Raw genomic sequence first — 14619 nt, 5'->3', positions numbered from 1 at the left:
GGGAAGTTTGTCAACAAAATTCCTGCTTAGTAAATGATCCATTTTTACATTCAATTATTTTAACAGTGAAAATGGCAGACAGGGCATATGCTTGAAATTAAATTATTGTTTCATCCGCACAAGGGTTCAAAGCTTGACCTCATCTTTTAAAATGTAGGTTCATTCCATTTAATAAGAAAATGTAACCTACTGCTTGGTTAAAACCAGATGGTCCCAAGCAATCATTGCCGGCTGCTCTGTTGGTATGCAGAGTGCCTGGGAGCTCTTGCCCTCTTCTGCCGGGTTCCTCCTACATTGACTGCCTTTTGGCTCTGGATGGCCCTGCTGCCACCCTGGCAGTGACTAACTTTGGCCGAGGGGGAGTATGGAGTGGCCAAGTACAAAGGCCCTGTCCCATAGGCACCTCAGCCTCACCCTGAGAGCGTTTGATGTTGACAAGAGGAGGAAGTAGAACAGCTGGAAGCAAACAGGAGCTAAAAGGGGGAAAAGCAGAAGGAGGGAAAATGAGCCCAGCCAAAACAATGAAGCCTACAAATGAGAATGAAGAGGCCCCGTGTCTCTGAGCCGTGTGGATCCTGCAGTCTCCGGCAATCCCCAAACTGTTTGTCCTTGGAATCCTGGCTATCCTCTCAGACATCCTGATTTCCTTATTTCCTGTGGATCTTCACAATAAACTCTAGTACTTGATTGATGTAACCGATGTCTCTTGCTTATGGCTAAAACTGCTTAACCCAGCATTATACATTAAAATGTTAACTTTTAAAACATTGATATGTTTATGATCACATAATATGGGTTCATGTTTTTTAGCAATTTTAAAATCGTATATAAAGTCTTAGTAAATAAGATAAAAGGAAATGCATACAGGAGATATTTTTCAGAATTTACCAGTACTTTTTAACAAAGTACAAATAATATAAAATTTGTTATGGAGAAAGGGCTTTGAGCTAGAATTCACATAATAATAAATTTGGGCTAAAAATAGCCTCAAGCAAATGATGTTAAATGTTTAGTACGTGCTGTGCTGTGCTTTACTCTCTGGTATATGACTTCCAGGGTTCCCTTACAGAAGAACTGGTGCTAAAGTAATTTAGATTCTTGATTATTAGTTTAAATAACTTTTAGTTATTATAGTCCACAAATGGAAATCCCACGCAGGAGCCAATGCCAGGCTTTTGGGGTGAGCTTTCTCACCTGCCTTTCCACCTGGGGAGGTGAGGTCCACATGGGAATAGCTCTGAGAGTTTTCAAGGCCTCGATTGGAAGGACCAGGCCTCCACTGCTGAAGTCTTCTCATTGTTGGATTTGGACGTTGACTCATCGTGTCTTTAGGCAAAACTTAATAGAAATGAGAATCACTGTTACATCTACAAATTTTCCAAATTAGAAATCAAGCTAGATTTGTTAATTAAACTTTTTATTTTGAGACGATTGCAGATTCACATGTGGTTGAAAGAGATAATATAGAAACACTCAGTTTCCCCTAATACTAACATCCCACAAACATTTAGTGTAACATCACAACCAGGAAACCGTCATTCATATCATCAAGATACAGAACATTCCTAGACCACAGGATTCCTCCCACTGCCCTTTTAACAACACCTGTGTCCCTCCTCCCTGGCAATCCCTGGTCAGCCTTTTAGATCTGTATCAAGAATGTTACAGAAATGGGGCAGTATGTAACCTTTAAGGGTTACTTTTTTTTCCATTCAGCATAATCCCCTGGAAATTCATCTAGTGAATCTAGATTTTTTTTTTTAAAGTCACATGAAATCAATCTATCCCTCTGGTCATACCATACCAAACTTGAACCCTTATGCAGGCAATAGAGGGATACTGTTTTGGGGAGATTTGTAGCCTATGAAATCTCAAACATATTTTAGAACTATTAAAATGAGACTATCTTCATCCTGGCTGGGTGGCTACAGTTGGTTGGAGTGGTGTCCTGTAGACCAAAAGGTTGTGGGTTCCATTCCTGGTCAGTGCACATACCTAGATTGTGGGTTCGATCCCTGATCAGAGAGTGTGTGGAGGCAAAAAAATCTATATTTCTCTCACATTGATGTTTCTCTCTCTCTCTAAAAATCAATAAACACATATATCCTCAGGTAAGGATTTAAAAAAGAGAGAAACTATCTTTTTCAGAGAGTCTGTGTACCAGCAAGAAAAACTGAGTATTGGGCCAATATATTTCAGACTCTACACTTTCACTCTGATAAAACTCAACACAAGAGGTATATTACCACTAGATAGTATATTTCAGGACTGGAATCAGGCCTGTGCCAGTGTCGACCCCAAAGCTACATGGTGCAACAAAAGAATAGCTTTGTTATTGGTTCTTTAAAAAATGTTGATTACACCACTATAGAAAAACAGATAAGCCAAAAAACCCCAAATAACAAAAAACAAACAACTGTGCCCAGCCAGCACGGCTCAGTGGTTGAGCATCAACCTATGAACCAGGAGGTCATGGTTCGATTCCCGGTCAGGGCACATGCCCAGGTTGTGGGCTCGATCCCCAGTGTGGGGAGTGCAGGAGGCAGCCAATCAATGATTCTCTCTCATCATTGATGTTTCTATCTCTCTCTCCTTCTCCCTTCCTCTCTGAAATCAATAAAAATACATTTATTTTAAAAAAAGAGCAAATAATTGTTAATGTTTTGTCCACACACTACCAGAGCAATACCTTTTTGAAAGTGTTTAAAATCATCTCTTTATATTGATTAGTCTTTGACACATGATGAATCAGAAACCTAAATAAATTTAAATGTAAAAAAAAAAAAAAAAACCCACCTGGTTTTTAGCAAGTAAAATTTCCTTAAATATATAGTTTCATCATACCTCTAATTAAAGATTATAATTCATGTTACTAGCAAAAATTTTCATGAGATGTAATGAGTTAACAGTGCATTTTCTCCTCTAAATGTTAGGTCATGATACCATTATGAAAGCTTCAAAAGGAAAGTTTTCTCATACGTTGAATTCTAAATTCCATATTTTTCTATCAGCTCTTTTGCTTTAGAAATATAGGCATTCATGGCATCTTCCTTTGATAATCCTAGAAAGATACAAACAGATCATCTCACTAACAGATGCATTGGGAAGTTAAAAAAGTTCACTGAACTTAAGAATTAACAACCTTTTTGGAGGTTCCATGCTTCCCACTTAGCCTTGCCTTTTAAATCTAGCATTCCTGGACAATCTGCCAAAAGAAGGATAGACATATTGTCAGGTTTACTCTTTACTCTACGCTTCTATAAACATTGATCAAAGTATATCACTATTTTAAAGATGACAATAAATACCAGTATTGATGTCTCCAATTACAGATTGTTTGTAGAGCCCGTAAAGTTCTTTCAGTTCTTCATCATCTGGCCTTGCTTTCAGCTTCCTCACATCTTCCGCTGCCCTATCAAAATCAGCCTAAAGCAAAGGAGAAAAGGCACAGAGTGCATTCGCTAAGTGTATGCAGGCCCGTCTGTTTGGGGGCTTTTACCACCAAGCAGTGGGAACTCAGAGGAACAGGGGGAGGGAGATGCAGACAGAAATAAACTACTATTGCTCTGGCTTGACCAGAATTATCATAACTTATTCATGAACCCACTCCAGGTATTTATGTGTTATATAGACAAGATATGGTGAACAAAATATAATTCTGAATACTGAAAATGTTCAACTTATCAATGTTTAAGAATTGAAGATGACACAAGTAAATGGAAAAATAACCTGTGTTTTTGGATTGGAAGAATTAATATTGTTAAAATGTCCATACTACCCCAAGCAACCAAGCAACCTACAGATTCAATTCAATCCCTATCAAAAGTCCAGTGGCATTTTTCAGAAATAGAAAAAAACAATCCTAAAATTTGTATGAAACCACAAAACTCCAAATACCCAAAGCAATCTTGAGAAAGAAAATTATATCCAGAGGCATCATGCTTTCTGGTTTCAAACTATAATACAAAACTATATTATTCAGAACAGTATGGTACTGGCATAAAAACAGGCACCTAGGTCAATGGAATGGAAAAGAGAGCCCAGAAAGAAACCCATGCATACATGGTCAATTTAATTTAGAACAAATAAGCCAGTCTCTTCAACAAACAGTGTTGGAAAAACTGGACAACCACATGCAAATGAATGAAATTGGACCACTATCTTACACTGTACACAAAAATCAACTCAACATGGATCAAAGACTTGAACGTAAAACTTGAAAGCATAAAACTCCAAGAAGAAAATACAGGTGGCAACTCATTGAAACTTGTCTTAGAGATAATTTTTTTGGATTTTACACCCACAGCAGAAGCAACAAAAGCAAGTGTAAACAAGTAGCATTACATCAAACTAAAAAGCTTCTGCACAGCAAAAAAACCCCCACCAACATGAGAAGACAGACCTACCAAATGGAAGAAAATATTCAAAAATCATATAGCTGATGGGAGTTAATATCTAAAATATCTATTAAAAAGTCATACAGCCGAAACCGATTTGGCTCAGTGGATAGAGCGTTGGCCTGTGGACTGAAAGGTCCCGGGTTCGATTCCGGTCAGGGGCATGTACCTGGGTTGCGGGCACATCCCCAGTAGGAGGTGTGCAGGGGGTGGCTGATCGATGTTTCTCTCTCATCGATGTTTCTAACTCTCTATCTCTCTCCCTTCCTCTCTGTAAAAAATCAATAAAATATATTTTTTTAAAAAAGAATTTAAAAAAAAGTCATACAATTCAAAAACAAACAATCCAATTATAAATGGGAGGTAGATCTGAATAGACATTTTTTCCAAAGAAGATATACAGATGGCCAACAGATATATGAAAATGTGCTCAACTTCACTAATCATCCGGGAAATGCAAATCCCATCAGTAGATGAGTGGATAAAAAAGCAGTGTTACATCTATACCATGGAATTCTAGGCAGAAGTAAAAAAGAAGGCTCTCTTACCCTTTGAGACAGCATGGGGGGGCCTAGAGAGTATTATGCTAAATGAAATAAGCCAGTCAGAGAAAGATAAGTATCACATGATCTCACTCATATGTGGAATCTAAAGAACAAAGTAAACTGATGAACAAAATAGATCCAGAGACATGGAAGCATGAAACAGACTGTAGAATCTCAGAGGGAAGGCAGGGGTGAGAAGAGATTAACCAAAGAACTTATACGCATATATGCATAACCTATGAACACAGACAATAGTGTGGTGAAGGACTGGGGTGAGGAGCAGGAGCAGGCTAGAGAGGTCAACGGGAAAAAAGGGGACATATGTAATACTTTCAATAAAGATAAATTTAAAAAACACACAATGAGATATCACTTCACACCTGTTACAAAGGCTTTTGTCAAAAAGATAAGAGATAATAAGTGTTAGTAAGGATGTGGAGAAAATGGAACCCTGTACTCTGTTGGTGAGAATGTAAAATGGTACAGCCCACTATGGAAAACAGTATGAAGGTTCCTTAAAAAGTAAAAAATAGAACTATTATATGATCCAGCAATCCCATTTCTGGGTATTTAATGAAGGAAAAAAATTGCTATCTTGAAAAGACATCTGCACCTCCATTTTAATTGCAGCAATATTTATAATATCAAGACATGGAAACAACCTAAGTGTCCATCAACGGATGAATGGATAAAGAAGAGATATACAATGAAATATTATTCAGCCATAAAAAGGAGACAATACTGACAATTGAATGTACCCTGAGGGCATTATACTATGGAAATAAGTTAGATGGAAAAAGCCAAATACTGCATGATCTAACTTATACATGGTATATAAAAAACAAACCCAGGAACAAAGAACAGATTGGTGGTTGTGAGAATCAGGGGGTTGGGGGATAAGGAAATAGGTGAAGGTGGTCAAAAGGTTAAAAAAATTGTAAGACATATTTTTCCTGTAAGGTAAAGTGCATAAATAAATTTTTCTATTAAAAACTGTTTAATCGCATTACACTCAATGCAGCTTTCTCGATCAACCTCATGGACACCGTCTTCACTTCTTCCTAAATCTACACTTCACTATATGTAATAGCTTTGCTACCAATTAATATCTTGTCCAGGGCACATGCCTTTCACAGTCTTCAGCATCAGTATTATTTGTACCCGTTTAATGGACTAGCTAGTTTCTGAGGGCAGTATTTCTGCTTTCATTGTGTAGATTCCTTTAAACAAAACTTGTAAGACTTATTTCAACTAGTTTACAGAAAAGAGAAGTTGTTCAGCCAACTTAGAGCTGATTAGTGAAAAGCAACTGGCTTCCTGGGGACTTTGTATACAAACAGACTGAGTAATAAACTTTGTCCTCCTCAGGACTTAACTCTGCCTAACTCCCCAGGACCCTCAGCTCAGGACTTGGCCTGAAGCTGCCTCTTGGCATATTCCTCCTGAGACAGTGCACCTAGAAACTTGGTTCCTGTCCTCTTTTTAACCTCTTAGTGTATATACAAAGGCTATGGTGGTTGTTTTCCTTAATAGAAATTTTCCATTCTTTTTTAAAAAATCATTTTTATGTCTCAATTATGGTTGACATACAATATTAGATTAGTGATTAGACATTACATAACTAAGTGATCAACCTGATAAATTTCACACCTGACACCATACAAAGATATTAGAATATTATTGATTATATTCCCTATGTTGTACTTTACCTCCCCCCATGACTATTCTGTAACTATAAATTTGTACTTCTTCATCATTTCACCTTTTTGCCTATTCTCCCAATCTACCTCCTATCTGGCAATTATCAAAATGTTCTCTATATCTATGAGTCTGTTACTATTTTACTTCATTTGTTTTTTGGGTTTTTTTAGATTCAATCATTGACATATATGTATTTATTGTCATTTTATTGTTCAAATTTTTAATCTTTTTTTTCTTTTTCTTATAGAAGATCCTTTGACATTTCACACCATACTGGGTTAGTAGTGATGATCTCCTTTAGCTTCTTGTCTGGGAAGCTCTTTAACTGTTCTTCAAGTCTGAATGATAGCTTGGCTGGGTAGAGAGAGTAATCTTGGTTGTAAGCCCTTGCTTTTTGTTTTTGTTTTTGTAAGCCCTTGCTTTTTATCAATTTAAATATCTCCTGCCAATCCCTTCTGGCCTGCAAATTTTCTGTTGTGAAATCAGCTGACAGTCTTATGGAAGCTCCCTTGTAGGCAACTAACTGCTTTTCTCTCGCTGCTTTTAAAATTATCTTTGTCTTTAACTTTTGCATTTTAATTTTGATGTGTCTTAGTGTGGGACTCTTTGGGTTCATCTTGTTTGGGACTCTCTGAGTTTCCTGGACTTGTATGTCTATTTCTTTCATCAGGTAAGTGAAGTTTTCTGTCATTATTTTTTCAACTAGGTTTTCAATTTCTTGTTCCCTCTTTTCCTTCCTGTACCCCCATGATGCAAATGTTGGTACACTTGAAGTTTTCCCAGAGGCTCCTTACATTATCCTCCTTTTTGGGGCATTCTTTTATCTTTTTGCTGTCCTGATTGGGCATGTTTTGCTTCCTTACATTCCAAATCACTGATTTGATTCTTGGCTTCAACTCTATTGTTGATTCCCTGTAAATGATTCTTCATTTCAGTTAGTGTAGCCTTAATTTCTGACTGGTCATTTTTTATGCTGTTGAGGTTCTCACTAAGTTCATTGAGCATCTTTATAAGTAGTGTTTTGAACTCTGCATCTAGTAGATTAGTTGTTTCCATTTTGTTTAGTTCTTTTTCTAGAGTTTTGTACTGTTCTTTCATTTGGGACATGTTTCTTTATCTCCTCATTTTGGCAGTCTCCCTGTGTTTATTTCTATAATTAGGTAGAGCTGCTATATCTTCCAGGTTTGGCAGAGTGTCCTAATATAGTAGGTGTTCTAGGTGTTCTATAGATTCCAGTGACACAGCCTCCCTGATCACCCAAGTTGCACATTTGAGGTTTGTCCCCACCTCCCCCAGTGTGGTCTGTGTATACCCTTCTTTTATAGTTGAGACTTTATCACTGTTGGTATGTCAATGGGATGGATTTACCCCCATGCCAATCAGCTGCAAGGACTGACTTCAACCACCAACCACTGAGCTCTGACCACCAAGCTCCAATCACCATTGAAGATCAACTGTGCAGGGACCCACTCAACGGGACTTACTTCAATGGGGCTCTGGTGCCTGCTGAGTCTGCCCCTTAAGTGTGTTGCTTGTGGAGGTGGTTGGGTAGTGATGCTTCGACATGGTCTAAAGCTGCTTACTGGGTGCAATGGCCCTGGGGCCTCCCAGGAGGTGCAGGCCACAGTCAGCTGCCACCTGTATTCTGCTCTGGACCACCTGGCATGAGCTACAAAGTGATCTGCAGATGGCTGCTACTTGTGCTGGGCTTGGAGGTGCTCAGGTAAGGCCACACTGTGAACCAAGGCTGGCTGCTGTTAGTGCCGGGCTCGAGGCCACTTAATGAGAGGTATTGGGCATGCTGATGCTAGATGCTACTTGTCTGATAGATTTTTAAAAGAAAATCTGAAGCATGAGCACAACAAGCCATTCACATGGAAAAGCCACTGGAGAAACAGCAGGGGTAGGCCTGAAAGTTGGGTGGAGCAGGGCCTCAGGAAACCATCAGGGCAAACTGTGTGAGCCAGGTTGATGGAATCTCAGATATGGTGCCTGCCTGTGGGCTCTGTAGGGTGAAAGCTCATCAAAGGCACAATGGCCTCTACTAGCACTTATGTCTGGGAGAAAGATGTCCCTCCAGCTCTTGCCCTGATGCCAGACAATTCAGTTCTTCCCCATATGTCCCTTTTGAGCTGCTGCTCCAGTGCTGGAGCTCAGCGCTAAGAGTTAAGTCTGTGTAAGGGCCCTTTAAGAGGAATTGCCTGGGATTCCAGCATCCCTCTGTTTCCCTCAGCCTCAATCTCCCCTGGTTTTTGCGGCCAGAAGTTATAAGGACTACTCTTCCTGGCACTGGAACCCTGAGCTGGGAGCTTGGAGTGGGGTTGGGGCCCCTCGCTCCTCAGGGGGGACCTCTGCAGCAGAGAGATCCCTCCCAATTTTTATCTGCCAGATGTGGGTGTGGGACTAGCCCTCACATCTCTGCCCCTCCTACCAGTCTCTATGTGTTTCTTCTTTCATTTCCTAGTTGTAGGACTTCCATTCAGCCAGTTTTCAGGCAGTTCTGAATAATGATTGTTGTGTAGTTTAGTTTTAATTTTGATGTGGCTGTGGAAGGAGGCAAGTGTTTACCTAAGCCACCATCTTTTTTTTTTAATTGATTTCAGAGAGGCAAGGACAGGGAGAGAAAAATAGAAACATCAATGATGAGAGAGAATCATTGATTGGCTGCCCCCTGCATGCTCCCTACTGGGGATCGAGCCCGCAACCCAGTCATGTGCCCCGACGGGGAATCGAACCGTGACCTCCTGGTTGGTAGCTCAATGCTCAACCACTGAGCCACACTGGCTGGGCTAAGCCATCATCTTTACTGGAAGTTTCCCATTCTATTTTTTAATAGACTATATTTTACCTAATGTTATTTGTTTTAAACCTGGGATAAGCAGTAATTGTCGAGTATCAAACACGACAGTCTCAGTGAGGCATTCTGTCCCCACCCTGCATTTTCTTTCTCCAAACCCAAAGAACCAAATGCCTGGCAGAGAAAGAAGATAGCCCCACTGTAATTTCAGAACCCCAGTTATCTCAGCAGAGCTGCTAGATAAAATTTCTATCCAGCACCAAAGACAGGACAGTAGCACAACTGAATAGTTGTTTTGTAATGAACAAAAATCCCTTGCAAATGGGAGACCAGAGTCTCCAACCTAAATAACCTTGACAATGACCCCAATTATTCCAGGAATCTGAGAACCATGGGTCCATGTGACAAGGGACAAACCCCTGCTTCATCTTCCTGAATATTTCTAGGAAACTGTCAGTTCCATTATATATAACATCATGGTTAAGAACACAGACTTGAGCTGGACTTGGTGGTTTGAATCTAAGCTTCACCACTTCAGAGCTGTGTGACCTTGGGCAAGTTACTTAACCCCTCTGTTTCTTCATCTGGAATATGGGCCAATAACACCACCTATCTACAAGGTTGTTAGGCAGATTTAAATAAGTTAACATATGTAAAATATTCAAAATAGTGCCTGGCACATAGTGAGTGATCAGTAAAGTTTAACTACTATTATTTTTATTACAAGACTCTTTGAGGAAAAATAAACTAGTCCTAGAAAAAAAAATGAAAAAAGTATTCACAATGAAGCAAGACATGAAAAAAAATTTAAAAAATAATTTAACAAAGAATACAAAATTGTTTTCATACAATCAGCTTTGTAAGTAATATGGAAAAAATAATAAGACTAGAAAAAATATAATAAAATATGTAAAAATTACCTTTGATTACTGGTAAGTTTTCTGGTTGTTTTAATACTTTCTGTACTCTTCAAATCTTCTACAATGTGCATGTATTGTGTCTATAATTAGGACAACATAAAAACGCTACAATAATGGTGGGGCTTCGTAAGGGCAAGACAGGGCAGGGCTATTCAGAGAGGTGTGGGGTTCTTCCCCTTTGGTTTACCAGGAGTCTCCAGTGTCCTGTTGTGAAGTTTCATGCCCTTTTCCAGTAACAGCAACTCAAATGCTTTTGGCAAGCCAAACCTTGATTAGAATTCTAAGGCTCGGTACCTGCCTTCTAGGAAGAAGTTTCTGAAAAATTGTTCTTCATATTATGGACAGGCTAATGAATATCTCAGACCCTCTCCACAGAGGAGTTCAGCCCCTGACACAGTTTCACAGGCAGTGTCAGGGGTCCTTGTCCCTCCTCCCTCCCCAGGTAGAGAAACCCATTCCAGGGCAGGGCCCAGGATCCTTTTCTTTCCAGCACGCCCTTCCCTGGCACCCTGACTTGGTACAGTCCTGCTCTACGGTGTGGTTCCCAGGTGCCCTCCTCTCTGAGGACTTTCCCATCCAGCCATGATGAGCTCTAGTGCACGGAACACTGTGAGAGACACACTGCTATGGGATTCTGCGCAAGCACCTAGGCTCCTCTGAGCCTCGGCTTTTGCTGAAAAAAAGATCCTATCAATCTAAAGCAGGGAGGTGTTAGGGTTAAATACAATGAAGAATGTAAATATTTTTATTTTATTCTGTTGATTCTGCCTGCCAGAGCTCATCACCTGAAACATACTATTTAACACACGTATTGGCTAGGCAGCCAGGGATGAACAGGGCAGCCCGTTCTCAAGGAGCTCAGGGACCCCTGGGAGATGAGCAGGTCAGTAATGATCATGTGATATTTGGGTGCTCTGGGAACAGAGGAGGGAACAGCAGTAGGGGCAGGAGAATCCTTCCCAGAGGAGACAGAGCTGAGCTGAGCTGGAGGTCAGCGCTTGTGGGATGGTCTGGAACAGGGAGGGGTTGCAGGCAGCATGGACAGCAATTATCAGGGCTCCACATAAAGGCTGGGTGGGACTGTATTTGTTTGTTCCCTCATAGATCCACAATAGAGGGCAGACATAAATATTCATCTTGGTAGCAAGAGCCATGCCTTACAGAGTGCTGGCAAGTGGTACAGCCTGTGTGCGCTCCTTATTGAGTAAATGACTACGTGAGTGGATATGAGGGGGGTCTGAAAGTTACCATAGGTGAGAAGCAGCTTCAAATGTACAGCTGTTCACATTGAATTCTAAAGTACTCTGGGCAAAGGGGAACGTTTAGTAATATTCCCGTGCTTCTGTAGAGCTGGGCTCACAGCTGTCAGTGAAGAATTTCTGCCTCATCAGAGCTGCCTGTCCTGGATGAGCCCAGTCCTTAACATCCTGGATGAATGCACATGTGCCTCATTCCCTGGCAACTGTGGTGGAGAGTCTTTGAAACAACTGCATTCAGGCCTCTCCCCAGACCCTTTCTTGCTCCTGTGTTCACCACAAGGACCCCTGGCCACACCCCTGGTGGTAGCAGTGAGCCCAGTGTCCCTCCTGCCTCTCACAGTGGGTGCATCCTGCCTTCCTGGAGATGGACACAGTCTTTTACTGCCTAGGAGCACTGACCACCCTGGCTTCTGTGTACAGCTCCTGAAGACAGCCCCCAAGGGTGACTCTCGCCTTCTCTAACTTTACTTTCTGCAGCCAAAGAACATGGTCACTGCATATGGTGTTGACGATGCCTTTGTGAGCAATCCGTTCCCGCTGAGAAACTGAATTAGGAAGATCAAACTGCACAAAGGTGTATGCGAAGGGGGTTAGACGTGCGCCAATTGTAAAATAATGAATTCCCTAGCTCAAAAAGATGTGTTTTCTTGAAGAAGCAGTCTGCCTTTTATTTTCTAAGAAAGAAACATGTCCAAGTTTACACCACTGTCAGCCTGCCTAAAAACTTTGCTGCAGAAGTAAACATATTGTAATTCTAAAATACAAATTTGAGGTTATAGCTGAATCAGCAATACCATGTGTTTTGCCAAACAAAACTAAGCAAAGTACCAAGCTAAAAAGGAAGAAAGTTTTGACATTGAAAGATTTGATTATTTGGGGAAAGTTCAATATGAATTATGTCACATGTAAGAGAAAAATATCTAAAGGGTCAAGGACATGCTTATCCTTATTGGACACTTAGCACATGCCAGGCACTTTTAAATGCTCTATACATGCAGCAAATTTAGCCTCAACAATCCCTCTCTTCCATTTTTAGACGAGGAAACTGAGGCACAGAGGGGTTAAGTATGTCACAGGCTAAGGAGGCGAGAGGTTTGGATTTGAAATGGGCTGGCTCTGGAGGATGTGCCTTTGCCCACCATAACATATTCCTTAGAGAATCATTAATGAAGTGAGCCATGCTCGTTCCACGAAATTGTAAGCAGATATTTTAAAATTATATTTTAGAAAAATATTTAATAACTAGAGGCCTGGTGCACAAAAATTTGTGCACTGTGGGGGGGGGGCGGGGGGGGGGGGGAAGGTCTGTCAGTCCGGCCTGCCCCTTCTCACAGTCTGGGAGCCCGCAGGGGATGTCCTACTGGGGAGTCCCTCTGTGGGAGACAATTGGGCTGATCAGGGGAAGGTGCCACCCCCATTACCCCACTGCTGCTGCCACTGCTGGCCGCCATAGCTGCAAGGCCTGAGCCCCAGGCCTTGCAGCCACTATGGCTTTGTCTGGATGGACGTCTGGAGGATGTCACCCTAATTAGCATATTACCCTTTTATTAGTATAGATGAGAAAATGCTGGTAACATAGTGTTACATAAAGGAACAAATGTATATACATAATAGCATAATCAGTGTCTATATATACCCACATATTTGCACATAGGTACATACACATGGCCATGCCTGGGTGCACAATACATATTTTTGGCATACATGTATAAGTAACCTATTAAGTCAGTAGTGATCACCTGGGTGAGGAATTTCTGATGGTTTTGTTTGTTTATTTTTTGTGGTTTAAAAATATATATTTCATTGATTTTTTACAGAGAGGAAGGGAGAGGGATAGAGAGTTAGAAACATCGATGAGAGAGAAACCGATCAGCTGCCTCCTGCACACTCCCTACTGGGGATGTGCCGGCAACCAAGGTACATGCCCTTGACCGGAATCGAATCCAGGACCCATCAGTCCGCAGGCCGATGCTCTATCCACTGAGCCAAACAGGCTAGGGCTGATGGTTTTTTATTTACTTTATATCTGTTCTCTTTCCCAAAACTTTTCACCCTGAACATATATATTTTTCACATATCAGAAAAATGGTATTTTTAAATTGAGTTTTACAGATATTTGCCCTTGCCCAAGAGACCCCTTGTTTGTTCTAAAAGCAAAGGGGCGCGAGTGAGACCCCAAACGTCCTCGCCTCCACCTCCAAGAAGGAGGCAGGGCAGGGCCACGCTGTCCTCCCCGATCCACCCGGCGACCAGCTCCCTGGGGCCGGTGCCTACTTAGCGTTTAACCAGTCCCTGGGGTTCACAGGAGTTGCCATAGGGAGCCCCGGCTCGCCATCAAAAGAACGGCGCCGGCATGGTCTCCACTGCAGTAAGGGGGCGCTGGCGAAGGGGTGGGAGCGTCCTGGGGATCAGCGCGGACCGCTCTCGGGTGGCGAGGACGCCGGCAGCAGCTGCCCAAAGCGCCGGGTCCGAGATGCACAGCCGCCTCGGGGGCGTCCTGCCCGCCCCACGTCCCCTGAACACTGCCCTCTGGGGAGCTGTCCTCCCGCGCGGCTGCCCACCCCTCGGCTCACCTGCAGGGACATGGTAGTGCGCTCCACCGCTGCTGCACCCAGACGCTCGTTTCCCGGACCCCAGCTCCCTCCGCTCTTTAAAGGCCGTCAGTCCGGGAGGGCGGGGCTGGGAGGTGAGTGGCACTCGCCCCGCCCGCCTGAGGCGCCCGCTGCGGTCCTCCTGCCTCCTGGATGCGCGGCTCTGGAGGATGGCCAGCTGCAAGTGTGGCGGCAACTGGAAAAGCGAAAGGAAGGGAATTTAAATGAGTTCTTCTCCACTCAGGGCTCGCTGCCCGATTCTTTCTCAAGAGGCTGTTGGCAGGAAATCCGACGAGGCCTCCCTGGGCACGGACCTCACTTAGGATTCTTCTTTTTTTATGTATACCTCCATCCTCCCCATGATGCCTAGAACCCTGGACGGTAGACAGTCTTTGTTCAGACCTTTCAC

At 42.2% G+C, this 14619-nt stretch overlaps 1 protein-coding gene across 1 annotated transcript; it reads right to left on the bottom strand.

The window, feature by feature from the left end:
- Window positions 1-1400: 1400 nt before the first annotated feature.
- ACBD7 (acyl-CoA binding domain containing 7) lies at window positions 1401-14286 on the bottom strand. Its single transcript, XM_081096546.1, has 4 exons — window positions 14193-14286; window positions 3309-3426; window positions 3143-3205; window positions 1401-3061 (listed from the first exon to the last, which is right to left on the bottom strand). Exons 1-4 carry the CDS (start codon window positions 14202-14204, stop codon window positions 2988-2990), a joined length of 267 nt encoding a protein of 88 aa, XP_080952672.1. The 5' UTR covers window positions 14205-14286; the 3' UTR covers window positions 1401-2987.
- Between the last annotated feature and the right edge of the window lie 333 nt (window positions 14287-14619).

Source organism: Myotis nattereri (genome assembly GCF_964212035.1).
Source record: "Myotis nattereri genome assembly, chromosome: 1".
NCBI classification, from domain to species: domain Eukaryota; kingdom Metazoa; phylum Chordata; class Mammalia; order Chiroptera; family Vespertilionidae; genus Myotis; species Myotis nattereri.
The sequence above is the reverse complement of the archived record's forward strand: the minus strand, read 5'-3'. Positions and strand labels throughout refer to the sequence as shown.

Bases quoted from the DNA above. Each gene is read 5' to 3' on its own strand.
- ACBD7 (XM_081096546.1), bottom strand. The intron at 3,206-3,308 runs GTATTTATTGTC...TTCTTTTGGCAG, and splicing joins AATTGGAGACATCAATACTG to ATTGTCCAGGAATGCTAGAT. The intron at 3,062-3,142 runs GTTGTTAATTCT...GTATCTTTCTAG, and splicing joins AGCATGGAACCTCCAAAAAG to GATTATCAAAGGAAGATGCC.